Raw genomic sequence first — 16,458 nt, forward strand, 5'->3', positions numbered from 1 at the left:
GTGTAGTGGCTGGCGCGTGTGGTTCAAGGGTCTGAGGGCCGTCTGGAGCAGGACGGGCCCCTGGCGAGGTGTCAGTGAGGTGCTAATGGCAGACGCTCCAACAGAAGCTGCACAAATACACTCTTCAACCATTGATCAGGTCACTAAAATCCTCACGAGGACACATTGACAAGTGTTTAACAGCCGCTGAAGGGCATCTGCATTTGTAGAGGTCTATATTTCTTATATTTACTGTGTGCCAATCTATTAAATGAATGACTACTGTCCTGCACTGATGCTGCTAGTGAGAGTTAAGACAAAAAAAAAGGTTTAATTTGTTACTATAGGTCTTTGTAATCTTGCTTTTGGATGAGCCAGACTTTAGGTTTGGGCTCAAATAAAGGAAGTATATGAGCATTACATATTTTATGCCAGCAGAAGCTAAATGCACAAGGTAAAGCTTAGCTGAATGCAGCGCAATAGTGTAATATTCAGCAGTGTGGAACAGAGACACTGACAGTGAATGTGCGAGTGTTTCTCTGCTCCAGACCGAGAGGAACTCACCTCCTGTGAGAGTTCCTGTTGCTGTTGACGTGACCCCGGCCCGTGCAGCCAGGCGTAGGGCACTTAAGAACATTTTCATACATTGCAAGAACTTGACAGCAGGCGAGAGAAACAGGGTGGAAGATTAGGAGTTAGAGGCCCACAGTTAGTCATCTGCATTAGTGTGAAACACTCTTCATTATCACCAGCAGCTTCAACAGCACAGACACCAAGCAGAGGCATGCAGGAGCTGCTAATGGACGAACAGCGGCATGAGCATGCAGAACACAGACACAATACACCAGCCCATTATCACACATGATCTACTCTACTCTAATTTAAAATACTCTACTTCTAGTCTACTACACTGTACTCTTCTCTAGACTACTGGACTCTAATCTAGTCTACTACACTGTACCCTACTCTACTCTACTGGACTCTATTCTATTCTAGTCTACTACACTGTACTCTTCTCTAGTCTACTGGACTCTACTCTATTCTAGTCTACTACACTGTACTCTTCTCTAGTCTACTGGACTCTACTCTATTCTAGTCTACTACACCGTACTCTACTCTACTCTACTGGACAGTACTCTATTCTAGTCTACTACACTGTACTCTACTCTAGTCTACTGGACTCTATTCTAGTCTGCTACACTGTACTCTACTCTAGTCTACTGGACTCTATTCTAGTCTGCTACACTGTACTCTACTCTAGTCTACTGGACTCTATTCTAGTCTGCTACACTGTACTCTTCTCTAGTCTACTGTACTCAACTCTATTCTAGTCTACTACACTGTACTCTTCTCTAGTCTATTGTACTCAACTCTATTCTAGTCTACTACACTGTACTCTTCTCTAGTCTACTGTACTCAACTCTATTCTAGTCTACTACACTGTACTCTTCTCTAGTCTACTGTACTCAACTCTATTCTAGTCTACTACACTGTACTCTAGTCTAGTCTACTACACTGTACTCTACTCTACTGGACTGTACTCAACTCTATTCTAGTCTACTACACTGTACTTTAATCTACTGGACTGTACTCAACTCTATTCTAGTCTACTACACTGTACTCTAGTCTAGTCTACTACACTGTACTTTACTCTACTGGACTGTACTCAACTCTATTCTAGTCTACTACACTGTTTTCTAGTCTACTGCAGTGTACTCTACTCTAGTCTACTACACTGTACTCTACTGGGCTGGACTCTACTTTATTATAGTCTACTACACTGTACTCTACTCTACTGGAAAGTACTCAACTCTATTCTAGTCTACTACACTGTACTCTACTCTACTGGACTGTACTCAACTCTATTCTAGTCTACTACACTGTTTTCTAGTCTACTGCACTGTACTCTACTCTAGTCTACTACACTGTACTCTACTGGGCTGTACTCTACTCTATTCTAGTCTACTACACTGTACTCTACTGGACTGTACTCTACTCTATTCTAGTCTACTACACTGTACTCTACTGCACTCTACTCTATTTTAGTCTACTGCACTCTACTCTACTTTAGTCCACGCTTCTCTTGTCTACTGCACCCTACTCTACTCTACTCTAGCCTACCCTACTCTATTGAACTCTACTCTACTGCACTCTACTCTATTTTAGTCTACTGCACTCTACCGCACTCTAGTCTATTGCACTCTACTTTAGTCCACTCTTCTCTTGTCTACTGCACCCTACTCTACTCTACTCTACTCTACTCTACTCTACTCTACTCTACTCTACTCTAGCCTACCCTACTCTATTGAACTCTACTGCATTCAATTCTAGTCTATTGCACTCTACTCTACTGCATTCTAATCTATTCTAGAGTGCAGTAGACTTAATTAGAGACGAGTGCAGTTGAGTAGAGTGCAGTAGACTGGAATAGATTAGAGTAGAAAAGAGTAGAGTGCAGTAGACAAGAGAAAAGTGGACTAGAGTAGAGTGCAATAGACTAGAACAGATTAGCAGTAGAGTGTTGTATCGAGTGGTTATTTGAGTTACTGTTGTCTGTCTATCAGCTGGAACCAGTCTGGCCATTCTCCTCTTTGACCTCCGGCATCAACAAGGCATTTGCGTCCCACAGAACTGCCGCTCACTGGATATTTGCTCTTTTTGGACCATTCTCTGTAAACCCTAGAGATGGTTGTGCGTGAAAATCCCAGTAGATCAGTAGTTTCTGAAATACTCAGACCAGCCCTTCTGGCACCAGCAACCATACCACATTCAAAGTCACCGTTCTTCCCCATTCTGATGCTCGCTTTGAACTGCAGCAGATCGTCTTGACCATGCCTTCATGCCCACATGCATTGAGTTGCTGCCATGTGATTGGCTGATTAGAAATTTGCGCAAACGAGCAGTTGGACAAGTGTACCTAATAAAGTGGCCAACTATGTTACCAACTATGTTCATATAGTTGGTGGCTAGAGCTGATTTGAGCGAGATCTTGAACCCTGATTACATTCTCATCAGCAGCCGAAGCCGAGAGCCTAGTTTAGCTCATGCATCCAGCCATTGGCTGTGAGGTGTTGCCGCTCTTGATTGTTTCAGCTCTGCATTTGTCTTTCATTTGCAGCAGACGCACGTCAGCAATCAATGAAATCACCGCCCAGACGCTGCCTAGCTCTCTCTGATCCCCAGCTCTATTATTCATCCGTGCGTGCCTTTGTCTCCTCTGTCCACGAGTGATTAGATTACTGTTCATTAGGAGGCTGGAGTGGGCCAGAGAGCGTGGGCCGGGGCGAGCAGACCGCCGCTCTTCCGATGCTCGTCTTCATCATTATCAGCTGCTTAATCCCTCACCCTCCTCTTCAACATCTCTGACATGTTCATTACTGAGCGGCAGGACGGATCCGCTTCCTACACCGACACACACACACACAGGTCTGAATACAAGAAAAGCTTTAAGATGCCATGACATCAAAACTGAACTCCTCCATCCTCAGCAGCATCTCTGCTCTTCTCTGAATGATGTGTACTGATGCATTGTAGTGTGCGATATTAAAATGTCAGTATATTGTCCAAACACGATAATTAAACATTATTGTGCTGAGTGCATTGTAGTGCCAGTCTTGACTAGTTTTGGTCATAGAAAACTAAATCTACATACCATAAGTAGGTGGCGCCAAATCACTGTCTTAACAATTCACAAAATCATTCAAGTGCCCCTATTATGAGTTTAAAAGAGGTATGGTTCATGTTATGGTTTGGGGAGTCCCCAGCAACAGGCTGATATACATGCAAGGTCATAAGAAACACTATTTTTGTCATAATCTGCATTAATTTTTGCCTAATTATCCCAACAACAGTTATTCAGCAATTCATTTTTCCTCCTTTGTGTGATGCTAATGTGTGATGATTGGTCAGATGACTCATTCTGTTGTGATTGGTGCGATGAACCATTCTGTTGTGATTGGTCCGATGACCCATTTTGTTTTAATTGGTCTAATGACCCAGTCTGTTGTGATTGGTCTGATGACTCAGTCTGTTGTGATTGGCCCGATGACCCATTTTGTTTTAATTGGTCTAATGACCCAGTCTGTTGTGATTTGTCTGATGACCCAGTCTGTTGTGTTTGGTGCAATGACTCAATCTGTTGTGATTGTTCTGATGACCCAGTCTGTTGTGACTGGTTCGATGACCCATTCTGTTGTGATTGGTCCGATGACCCAGTATGTTGTGATTGATTTAATGACCCAGTCTGTTGTGATTAGTCTGATGACCCAGTCTGTTGTGTTTGGTGCAATGACCCAATCTGTTGTAATTGGTCCGATGACCCAGTCTGTTGTGATTGGCCCGATGACCCATTTTGTTTTAATTGGTCCAATGACCCAGTCTGTTGTGATTAGTCTGATGACTCAGTCTGTTATGATAGGTCTGATGACCCAGTCTGTTGTGTTTGGTGCAATGACCCAATCTGTTGTAATTGGTCCGATGACCCAGTCTGTTGTGATTGGCCCGATGACCCATTTTGTTTTAATTGGTCCAATGACCCAGTCTGTTGTGATTAGTCTGATGACTCAGTCTGTTATGATAGGTCTGATGACCCAGTCTGTTGTGTTTGGTGCAATGACCCAATCTGTTGTAATTGGTCCGATGACCCAGTCTGTTGTGATTGGTCTGATGACCCAGTCTGTTGTGATTGGTTCGATGACTTAGTCTGTTGTAAATAGTCCAATGACCCAGTCTGTTGTGATTGGTCCCATGACCCAGTCTGTTGTGATTTTTCTGATGACCCATTCTGTTTTGATTGGTCTGATGTACCAGTCTGTTGTGATTGATCCAATGACACAGTCTGTTATGATTGATGCGATGACCCAGTTTGTTGTAAATGGTCCAATGACCCAGACTGTTATGATTTGTCTGATAACTCAGTCTGTTGTGCTTGGTCTGATGACTCAGTCTGTTGTAATCGGTCCAATGACCCAGTCTGTTGTGATTGGTCTGATGACCCAGTATGTTGTAATTGGTATGATGACCCATTCAGTTTTGATTGGTCTAATGACCCAGTCTATTGTGATTGATGACTCAGTCTGTAGTAATTGGTATGATGACCCATTCAGTTTTGATTGGTCTAATGACCCAGTCTATTGTGATTGATGACTCAGTCTGTAGTAATTGGTCCGATGACTCAGACTGTTGTGATTGGTCCCATAACTCAGTCTGTTGTGATTGGTCTGATGACTCAGTCTTTAGTAATTGGTCCGATGACTCAGACTGTTATGATTGGTCCTATAACTCAGTCTGTTGTGATTGGTCCGATGACTCAGTCTGTTATGATTGGTCCGATGACCCAGTTTGTTGTAAATAGTCCGATGACCTAGTCTGTTGTAATTGGTCCGATGACTCAGACTGTTATGATTGGTCCGATGACTCAGTCTGTTATAATTGGTCCAATGACTCAGTCTATTGCAATTGGCCTGATGACCCAGTCTGTTGTGATTGGTCCAGTGACTCAGTCTGTTGTGATTTGTTCGATGACTCAATGGGGTCGCACACCACATGCACCACTCAGCGCCATGACACGGATCGTACATGACAGTTGGAAGTATCGCACACCAGACACGCACATTCAGATGTTATTTAATATGAAACTATTCACATGGCGCTCTGTGGTGCAGCAGAAATACGTCCTGAGTTGTAGCTGGGTGCTGTGGGTACCCTGATAGAAATCTATGATTAGAATTCTAAAATGAGCGGTGCATCCAGTGTGCGACCCCCTTCAATTTGCTATAATTGGTCGAATATCCCAGTTTGTTATGACCGGTCCGGTGACTCGGTGTTGGTTAGAACAAAAAAAAATTTTAATATGGTAAATATTCTTTCTATCGCGTGCCAATGCTTTTACTTTAATAACACAACTTAAATCTGCCTTAAATCAGCATTTAGGCTTGCTAGTCAGGCACACTGCTGTTGGTGTAATCAATCTGGCAACCATGCACTTGTGTGTGTTTTGAACCAGGTGTGCAATACCTAGTTTAACCACTGGGTGTCAAACTTGCACACTGCACCTTTAAACTTGCAGGGACATTTTTTTGGTTCCCTTGAGGAAAACGGCTCATAAGTCACACAAAATGAAGTATATTGAAAATGCTAAAATGCAGATTGTTTGTTGTGAGGGATGTGTTTAGAGGTAGGGGGAGGGAATATAGAGTATGTACAGTATAAACATCATTATGGGTATTGGAAGAACTTATAAAACATGAAAAAACCCAATGTGTGTGTGTCATATGTCATTGTCCGCACTAATGCCATCTAAAATGCCCTTGATTTGCCTCCTCACAAACTGTCTCGCCATCTGGACCCTTTAAAAGCAAATCTTTTCGTTAACTAATTTCAGTCTGTAGTCAAAGCCATCAGTGAGTTTGATTGCCATCTGGTTAATTTGTGAACAATACCCAGTTTTAATGCATTTTAATGAATCCTGTGCGAGATGTTTTGATGGGAGGTTTGCTCAAGGTGAAGGAGAGGAAATCTCGTCTCGAACTCTTTCATCAGATTATAATTATTACAGTCGATTCAACCGGATTGAATTAAACATCTAAAACAAAATGAGAAATCTAAGCAGCGTATTAAACTGGCCTCCATTAGGAAGAGCTGTAATTATCAGCAGAAACAATAAGCGCGTTCATGCTTGTCTGATATTGCGATGATTGTGTGTCTTTACATTGTGAGAGATGCTGAAGGGCAGACAGGTCATTCCTACAATGATAATGTATATCATCAGAACACTGTTACAGCACATCTGGAGTATTATTATTGTTATTATTATGAAAAAAATACATTTTAACAGCTGTAAATTCAGCTATAAACGCTTTATTATATTTATTATTATTATTTCTAATGCACTTCAGGTCTGATTAATAGTCATTTTTCCAAATAATTCTACACGTTCATTTGTTGGGAGTCATTTAAAAAACAACTAAAATTAATTACAGTATGAAAACGTTATTTAATGCATAATTTTTGGTTATTTAATCCCTGTGAATTCAGACATAAAACCTCCAAAATATTAAATATTCACAGAAATATTTTTATATTTTATAATATATAGAGAAATATTCCCTGAAATGGTCAAAAATGTTAATAAAAGATAATATTTACTGTAATGATATTTTATAATCTGCATTATATTATGTTTTAAAACATAGCTGATAATTCAGTGTTTTGGTTTGGGCATGTGTTCGTTTTAAAATGTCTCATATAATGTCAATTTGTTCATAAATATTAGATTTTTGTTCATGTTTATTTTCTTTTTCTGATCAAGATCGTTTACACACATCATGTTTTTTTTGATTTTTATTTTCTACACCATAACTTTTCAATCCAGATGGATGGGGCAACCATTACTGCATCCAAAATGGTAAAAAGCCTTGGAGTAACGATTGATGACCAACTAAACTTCTCTGAGCACATTTCTAGAACTGCTCGATCTCGCAGATTCGCACTCTATAACATCAGAAAGGTCCGACCCTTCCTATCTGAACATACTGCTCAACTCATTGTTCAAGCTCTTGTTCTCTCCAAACTGGACTATTGCAACTCTCTACTAGCCGGGCTTCCAGCTAACTCTATCAAACCTCTTCAGCTGCTTCAGAACGCAGCAGCACGAGTGGTCTTTGATGAACCCAAAAGAGCACACGTCACTCCGCTACTCACCCGTTTGCACTGGCTGCCAGTTGCTGCCCGCATCAAATACAAAGCTCTGATGTTTGCTTACAAAGCGACCTCTGGCTTTGCTCCTTCTTATCTGCTCTCACTTCTGCAGATGTATGTGCCCTCCAGAAACTTGCGTTCTGTGAATGAACGTCGCCTCGTGGTTCCATCCCTAAGAGGGAAGAAATCACTTTCCCGAACTCTCACATTCAATCTGCCCAGTTGGTGGAATGAACTCCCTAACTACATCAGAACAGCAGAGTCACTTGCTGTCTTCAAGAAACGACTAAAAACGCAACTGTTTAGTCTCCACTTTCCTTCCTAATCTGCAACTGCCTCTCTGGCTATACCACTAACTGGACTCTCTCTCGCTCAAAAAATAAAAACATTACTAATGCTTTGCTTCTTAGACTTTACACACCTGAAACTTGTCTATAGCACTTGTTCACTGCTGCTCTTATAGTTGTGTAAATTGATTCCTTGTCCTCATTTGTAAGTGGCTTTGGATAAAAGCGTCTGTTATGATATTTGATTATCATATTGTTATGATTCATTATTTCCCGTGTTCGCATCACTTATAATCAGATGAATCATTTGTAAATGAATTTTAACTAATATAATTCTACAATGACATCAGTAATATTATTTGGTAGAAAAACAGCAGCACAGCATCATCTAAGCTGTTTTTGGCAAGTTGCACGCAGTGCAAATCTGAGCGTGCTCCACACAGGTGAGTGGGTTTCACAAACCACCTGTATTACACACTCTCTCTCCTCTTCATATACACCAGACACTTTTATAAACATCCAATACTTGTTAGAAATACTGTTTTTCCTCTTTGTATGCACCAGACACTTTCTTATAAGCACCCTATACTTCTTGAAAACATTGTGCAATTCTGAGTGTGCTCCATGCAGGTGAGTGGACTTGACAAACCACCTGTGGATGACACACTCTTTTCCTTTTCATATGCACCAGACACTTATAAACCCTCATACTTGTTTCAAACCTTGTGTGATTCTGAGTGTGCTTCACACAGGTGAGTGGGTTTGACAAACCACCTGTAGGACAGAGTTTTTACTCTCTTTATGCACCAGATACTTTCTTCTAAGCATCCTGCACTTCTTAAAAAATTGTGCGATTCTTAATGTGCTCCATGCAGGTGAGTGGGCTTTACAAACCACCTGTAGGAAACACTCTTTCCTCTTTGTATGCACCAGACACTTTCTTATAAGCACCCTATACCTCTTAGAAACATTGCGCAATTCTGAGTGTGCTCCATGCAGGTGAGTGGACTTGACAAACCACCTGTAGGCATCAGACTCTTTTGCTTTTCATATGCACCAGACACTCATTAACACCCATACTTGTTTTAAACATTGCGCAATTCTAAGTGTGCCTCACACAGGTGAGTGGGTTTGACAAACCACCTGTAGGACAGAGTTTTTACTCTCGTTATGCACCATCCACTTTCTTATAAGCACCCTATACATTTTGAAAACATTGTGCAATTCTGAGTGTGCTCCATGCAGGTGAGTGGGATTGGCAAACCACCTGTAGGACAGAGTTTTTACTCTCGTTATGCACCAGATACTTTCTTATAAGCATCCCACACATCTTGTGGGATTCTGAGTGTGCTTCACACAGGTGAGTGGGCTTGACAAGCCATCTGTAAGACACACTTTTTCCTCTTCGTATGCACCATACACTTTCTTATAAGCACCCTATACATCTTGAAAACATTGTGCAATTCTAAGTGTGCCTCACACAGGTGAGTGGGTTTGACAAACCACCTGTATGACAGAGTTTTTACTCTCATTATGCACCAGATACTTACTTATAAGCATCCCTTACTTCTTAAAAACATTGTGCAATTCTGAGTGTGCTCAAAAAAGAAAGTGTGTAGAAAAGAAAAAGCCTTACACTTTTCAAAGTATTTAAATACTGCAACTAATATGGAACTCCCATATTAACCGGAGAGATACAAATCCCCCATACTGCTGTACATCCCCACAACGTGACCACTGTTTTGGACCATCCACCTTTCTAGCATTCAGAACTAATAGAAAAGGTTTTGCATACTGTAGGAGCGTGCAGATGTTGGCATGCAGAATGAACAGATGATCACACACAACACATTCAGCAAGAAAAACAGCACAGACGTGAATGCAGCAGCAGCTCATGTGGTGTTTGCAGGCACGGTGTCGAGGGCTTACTTTCCGGCGGGACTCTGTCTTTATGAGGACATCCTGACAGGCTGCGGTGGTGGGGGTACAGACCCGTCACATGACCTGTGCCGTCACAGCCTGGCGTCGGACACCGGCTCTCCTTCTTCCCCGACCGCGACGAATCTGAGCACACACATAAAAACACACACTAGATTATCACTAGCTTGTTTAGAAATGGTCCTCAATCTGAACACACACACACACACACACACACTGGATTATCACTAGTTTGTTTAGAAATGGTCCTCAATCTGAACACACACACACACACACACACACTGGATTATCACTAGCTTGTTTAGAAATGGTCCTCAATCTGAACACACACACACACACACACACACTGGATTATCACTAGTTTGTTTAGAAATGGTCCTCAATCTGAACACAGACACACACACACACACACACACTGGATTATCACTAGTTTGTTTAGAAATGGTCCTCATTCTGAACACACACACACACACACACACACTGGATCATCACTAGTTTGTTTAGAAATGGTCCTCAATCTGAACACAGACACACACACACACACACACTGGATTATCACTAGCTGATTTGTTTAGAAATGGTCCTCATTCTGAACACACACACACACACACACACACACACACTGGATCATCACTAGTTTGTTTAGAAATGGTCCTCAATCTGAACACAGACACACACACACACACACACACACTGGATTATCACTAGCTGATTTGTTTAGAAATGGTCCTCATTCTGAACACACACACACACACACACACACACACACACACACACACACACACTGGATCATCACTAGCTGATTTGTTTAGAAATGGTCCTCATTCTGAACACACACACACACACACACTGGATTATCACTAGTTTGTTTAGAAATGGTCCTCAATCTGAACACAGACACACACACACACACACTGGATTATCACTAGTTTGTTTAGAAATGGTCCTCAATCTGAACACAGACACACACACACACACACTGGATTATCACTAGTTTGTTTAGAAATGGTCCTCAATCTGAACACAGACACACACACACACACACTGGATTATCACTAGCTGATTTGTTTAGAAATGGTCCTCATTCTGAACACACACACACACACACACACACACACACACTGGATTATCACTAGCTGATTTGTTTAGAAATGGTTTTCAACGCAGATTAAGCCTTTCAGACTCTTGGTGCATTCCAAACAGGATATATCGCCCTCTGAAGGGCACTTTGGAATGAAAACAAACATGACCGCCATATTGAAGTGTTGTTCCAAACCGAACTGGCCACTTCGAAGGGCCCTGATTTTGAAGGGTACAACTGATGGACATGTCAGGCACCCATGATCCTTTGCACAGGGAAGTTGCTTGGGGACAGAGAATGACAACTGGAGGCTCTGAGTTTGATTTTACCAATAAACTACTGTAATATTAAAACAATGTTTTGGTAAAGGGTGGCACGGTGGCTTAGTGGTTAGCACGGTCACATCACAGCAAGAAGGTCACTGGTTCGAGTCCAGTTGGCAGAACTGATTTATTTCAAAGAACTGATTTAGGATGTGGGCAGCGCGGTGGCGCAGTGGGTAGCACTGTCTTCTCACAGCAAGAAGGTCTCTGGTTCAAGCCTTTGCTGGGTCAGTTGTCATTTCTGTGTGGAGTTTGCATGTTCTCCTTGTGTTGGCGTGGGTTTCCTTCGGGTGCTCCCGTTTCCCCCACAGTCCAAACACATGTGCTATAGGGGAATTGTCAGTAGTGTATGTGTGTGAATGGGAGTGTATGAGTGTATGAGTGCAGCGGGAAGGGCATCCGGCGTAAAACATATGCTAGATAATTTGGCGGTTCATTCCGCTGTGGCGACCTCAGATTAATAAAGGGACTCAGCTGAAAAGAAAATGAATGAATGATTTGGGATGTTTCCCAGAGATGGGTTGCAGCTGGAAGGACATCCGCTACAAAAAACATATGTTGGATAAATTGGTGGTTCATTGTGCTGTGGCGACTCTAGATTAATAAAGGGACTAAGCCGAAAAGAAAATGAATGAATGGTTTAGGATGTTTTCCAGTACTGGGTTGCAGCTGCAAGGGCATCTGCTGCGTAAAACACATGCTGGATAAGTTGGCGGTTCATTCCGCTGTGGCGACCCAAACTTAATTTAACAAACGGACCATCAAATTAAAGTGTGACCAACTGACCTGTATTTAATTGACAGTTTGTCTTTGTTAGCGTATCTGCATTAGTCAGTGCGTATCCAGATGGATATCCACTGAAAGTGATTGTCCAATGGCTGTTTCAATCAGAGAGAGGGAGAGAGCACAGCGGAGTCAGCGAGTGAATATGCTACAGTTACCTCTGATTAAAATTTTAAGGATGGAGTAACCTAGTAACAGGCATCACATTGCCTCTGCCGTATCAAAGTAAAGGCAGAAACAGACAGGAATAGCAGGAGAGAAAGTGAAAGATGGTGGGCTCAGTGTTTGGTGGGACTGAAAATAGATCGTAGTGCTGCTCCAATTTACAGAGCATGTGCTTGCAAAAACAACAACTAAAGCTGTGCGGTAACAGCTCACAAACACAGATGAATCATGACATATTTCAGCTCATATTTCAGCTCAAAATCAAAACTGGGTATTTTTAAGTTTATAAGTTATAAGCTTCAAGTTTTATAGATTTATAAATTTAGAATCGATTCATAAATTTAGATACGACTGCATAAATCCTGATTCAGGACCACCCTAGTATTTACAACCCAGGTCTGTAAATACTAACATGTCCCAGGAGCTACATTGCAGTTTTTGTTTTCGCAAATCGACCAGAGGGCGATGTGTATGCTTTTTGAGATCTCAAATTTCTCTCAAGTGCCATTCACGCCTGCTGTTCTCACGTAAATCCACTAGAGGCCGCTGTTGACTGAATGACTGACTGACCGACCGACCGAACCCTCCACCCACCGCTTCTCTAAACCCAACCGATAGTGTTTTAAAAAGCACCAATTAACCAAATGATTAAGTTGCCTTGATCGATTTGTGTTGGGAAAACATGAAGGAATTGTGTGGAACCCAGCATTGTTTACAGTGCAGACGCAAGCGGTCAGCTGGTAGCGGCATCATACTCTCCTGTAGCGTTCGTTTTAAAGACGAAATAAACGTTCCTCTGGCTACATAATTCACGATCTCCAGAAATGTATATAGGGGTTTTCAGAATGAGTCTGTGTCGAGAATTTACTATTGATTACTATTGTATGTTTTAATCTGGGTTCTAATTCATAAACATCAGGAGGTGATTTAAAAATAATACTCTAAATATATTTTTGATTTACGTTTTTCTGCACGTTGATGTTGCACTCGAAACATGATTATTTATTTATTTAAGTCGATTCGTAAATTTAGATTAGATTCGTTAATTTAGATTTGATTCGAAAATTTGGATTTAAGCACATAAATTACAACTCAAGGACACCCCTAGTATTTACTATTAATTACTACAGTATTTTTTCATCTTGTTCTAATTCATAAAGATCTGGAGATGATTCAAATATAATCCTTTAAATATATTTTTGATTTACCTTTTTCTGCACATTGATGTTGCGCTCAAAACTCAATTATTTATTCATTAAAGAAGATTCGCACATATAGATTTGATTTATAAATTTAGATTCCTCTCTATATATATTTTCCGATTCAGGGACACACCTACAGTAGTATTTACAGTACTATAATTGCTATCGTTGTTGTAATTCATAAATATCTGGATATATGATTCAAATATAATGCTTTAGATTTTTTTATTTATGGTTTTCTGCACATAGACGTTGTGCTCAAAATGTGATTATTTATATATTCATTTAGATTCGTAAATTCAGATTTGATTCGCAAAATTTAGATTCGACTACGTAAATCTTGATTCAGAGACACCCTTTGTATTTACTATAATTACTATAGTATTTTTCATCTGGGTTCTAATTCATAAAGATCTGGAGACGATTAAAATATAACGCTTTAAATTGATTTTTGATTTACATTTTTCTGCTCATCGATGTTGAGCTTAAAATGTGATTATTTATTATTTAAGAAGATTCGTAAAATTTTGATTTGATTTGTAAATTTAGATTCAAGTACATAAATTACAATTCAAAAACACCCCTAGTATTTACTGTTAATTACTACGGTATTTTTAAATCTTTGTTCTAATTCATAAAGATCTGCAGATGATTCAAATATAATCCTTTAAATATATTTTTGATTGTTAGTTTTTTCTGTGCATCGATGTTGAGCTCAAAGTGTGATTATTTATTAATTTAAGAATAATCGTAAATTTAGATCCAATTCGTAAATTTAGATTCGATTAGGTAAATCCTGATTCAGGGACACTCCTAATATTTACTATTAATTACTACGGTATTTTTTCACCTTTTTTCTAATTCATAAACATCTCGATATATGATTCAAATATAATGCTTAAATTGATTTTTGATTTACGTTTTTCTGCGCATCGATGTTGAGCTCAAAACTTGATTATTTAATAATTAGTTTAAGAAGATTCGTAAATAAAGATTCAATTCGTAAATTTAGATTTAATTCATAAATTTGGATTCAAGTACATAATTTCCGATTCAAGGACATCCCTAGTGTTTACTATTAATTACTACGGTATTTTTGAATCTTTGTTCTAAATTAAAAACATCTGGAGAAGATTCAAATATAATCTTTTAAATATATTTTTGATTGTTAGTTTTTTCTGTGCATCGATGTTGAGCTCAAAGTGTGATTATTTATTAATTTAAGAATAATCGTAAATTTAGATCCAATTCGTAAATTTAGATCCAATTCTTAAATTTAGATTTGATTAGGTAAATCCGGATTCAGGAATACCCCTAGTATTTACTATTAATTACGACGGTATTTTTTCATCTTTGTTCTAATTCATAAACATCTCGATATATGATTCAAATATAATGCTTAAACAGATTTTTGATTTACGTTTTTCTGCGCATCGATGTTGAGCTCAAAACTTGATTATTTATTCAAGATAAGCAAATCCTCCCAAAAAATTAGCAAACGTACATTAAATACGTCTCAGTAAATGGTATACAGTAAGTATCCACTTTGTGTGCACTTCACAAAGATAATATATTAATAATGTTGACTTTGAGGTGAACTCTGACAGAGATATGTTATTGACAGATGTGAGATTCAGCTTTGTGTTAGAATTCTCTAGATTCTGCAACGTCCAATCATTTCCAAACCGTCTAATAAAGCCTGAATCCTCCGACTATTTCTTGGCCATTTCAGAGAGAGTGAAAACCAACGAGAGGAAAAGGAGAGAAGAGCACACAGGCGAGCTAAGAGGAATACATATTAGAAAGTGCTGGATATTGATTGTGGCTCCGGACAAGCCACGCTTTGCATAGCAAATGGCCCCCATTACCATAGTGTCTGTGGATAATTAATGTGCAGTCAGTGGTGCTGTCGTTTGTTATCGCTCATACTGATGCTGTTCAATTTCCATCTCCGCCTCGTGCCTTCTTAAGGAAGAGCTTCTTCCATAACTGTCAGGCCTCCACACTTTTATAAATCATAAAGCCTCCCGGTTAGGCAGCGTCTGCCGCGGCGAGATGTTATCGCGGCGTAATGGCCGAGCGTCGCTCATTATTCGGCCATTAGAAAGACGGCCAGTGCTGCGCATGCTGGACACACGGCCTTTCATGAGCGCTGTCAGCCTTCTTCATCTGGAGAAGAGCTCATCAAAGTATGCCACAGTATGTTCACATAAAAGCATCATTTATTGTGTCATTTCCATCTGCATGACTTTTTCTGTAATATTCAGAAGACTGGATTCAAAAACGTAAGTACAGTGCTGTGAAAAAGTGGCAGATCACAATTATTTTCTGTCTCATTTGTTTGGGAATTTCATTGGCTCTCGGCGGGATGTTCAGATTTTGAGGATCTTTTGGTCTACTTCACTTTGTCCTATTTAAGTGATTTATTGATTGCGAACAGGTGTGGCAGTTATGCTTTACCAGACGGTGGGGGGGTGGGTTACGAAATGTTGTGTTACCATATTAACTATAGAGTTAACACAAAAGATTAAGAAGATTAAGGCTGCTTGTCCACCGATTTTCTTGGCTCTCGGCATGATGTCTACCTTTTGAAGGTCTTTTGGTCTACTTCACTTTGTCCTATTTAAGTGATTTCTTGATCGTGAACAGGTGTGGCAAGAAGATTAAGGCTGCTTGTCCACCGATTTTCATGGATCTCAACGTGATGTCTAGCTTTTGAGGATCTTTTGGTCTACTTCACTGTTTCATTCAGGTTCTATTAAGTGATTTCTTGATTACGACCAGGTGTGGCAATAATCAAGTTTGGGTGTGGCTGGAAAATTTAACTCAGGTGTTATAAATGAGAGTTATGTTATTTTATGTTAAGTTTTGACATGGGGGGGTACAAAATGTTTTGTTACCGTAGCAACTATAGAGTTAACACAAAAGATTAAGGCTGCTTGTCCACCGATTTTCATGGATCTCAACGTGGTTTAGATTTTGAGGATCTTTTGGTCTACTTC

The 16,458-nt window shown here is 40.0% G+C and overlaps 1 protein-coding gene across 2 annotated transcripts in view; it reads right to left on the reverse strand.

Moving 5' to 3' along the window:
• Positions 1–16,458, reverse strand: part of myt1lb (myelin transcription factor 1-like, b) — a 150,014-nt gene that overhangs the window by 33,097 nt on the left and 100,459 nt on the right. For both annotated transcript variants that reach the window (XM_056477169.1, XM_056477168.1), the window contains exons 7-8: positions 9,894–10,028; positions 544–634 (exon numbers count right to left, since the gene is read on the reverse strand). In XM_056477169.1, coding sequence (XP_056333144.1) covers positions 544–634; positions 9,894–10,028 — 226 coding nt within the window. The remainder of the gene's footprint in view (positions 1–543; positions 635–9,893; positions 10,029–16,458) is intronic.

This window comes from Danio aesculapii, chromosome 17 (assembly GCF_903798145.1).
Source record: "Danio aesculapii chromosome 17, fDanAes4.1, whole genome shotgun sequence".
Lineage (NCBI taxonomy): Eukaryota > Metazoa > Chordata > Actinopteri > Cypriniformes > Danionidae > Danio > Danio aesculapii.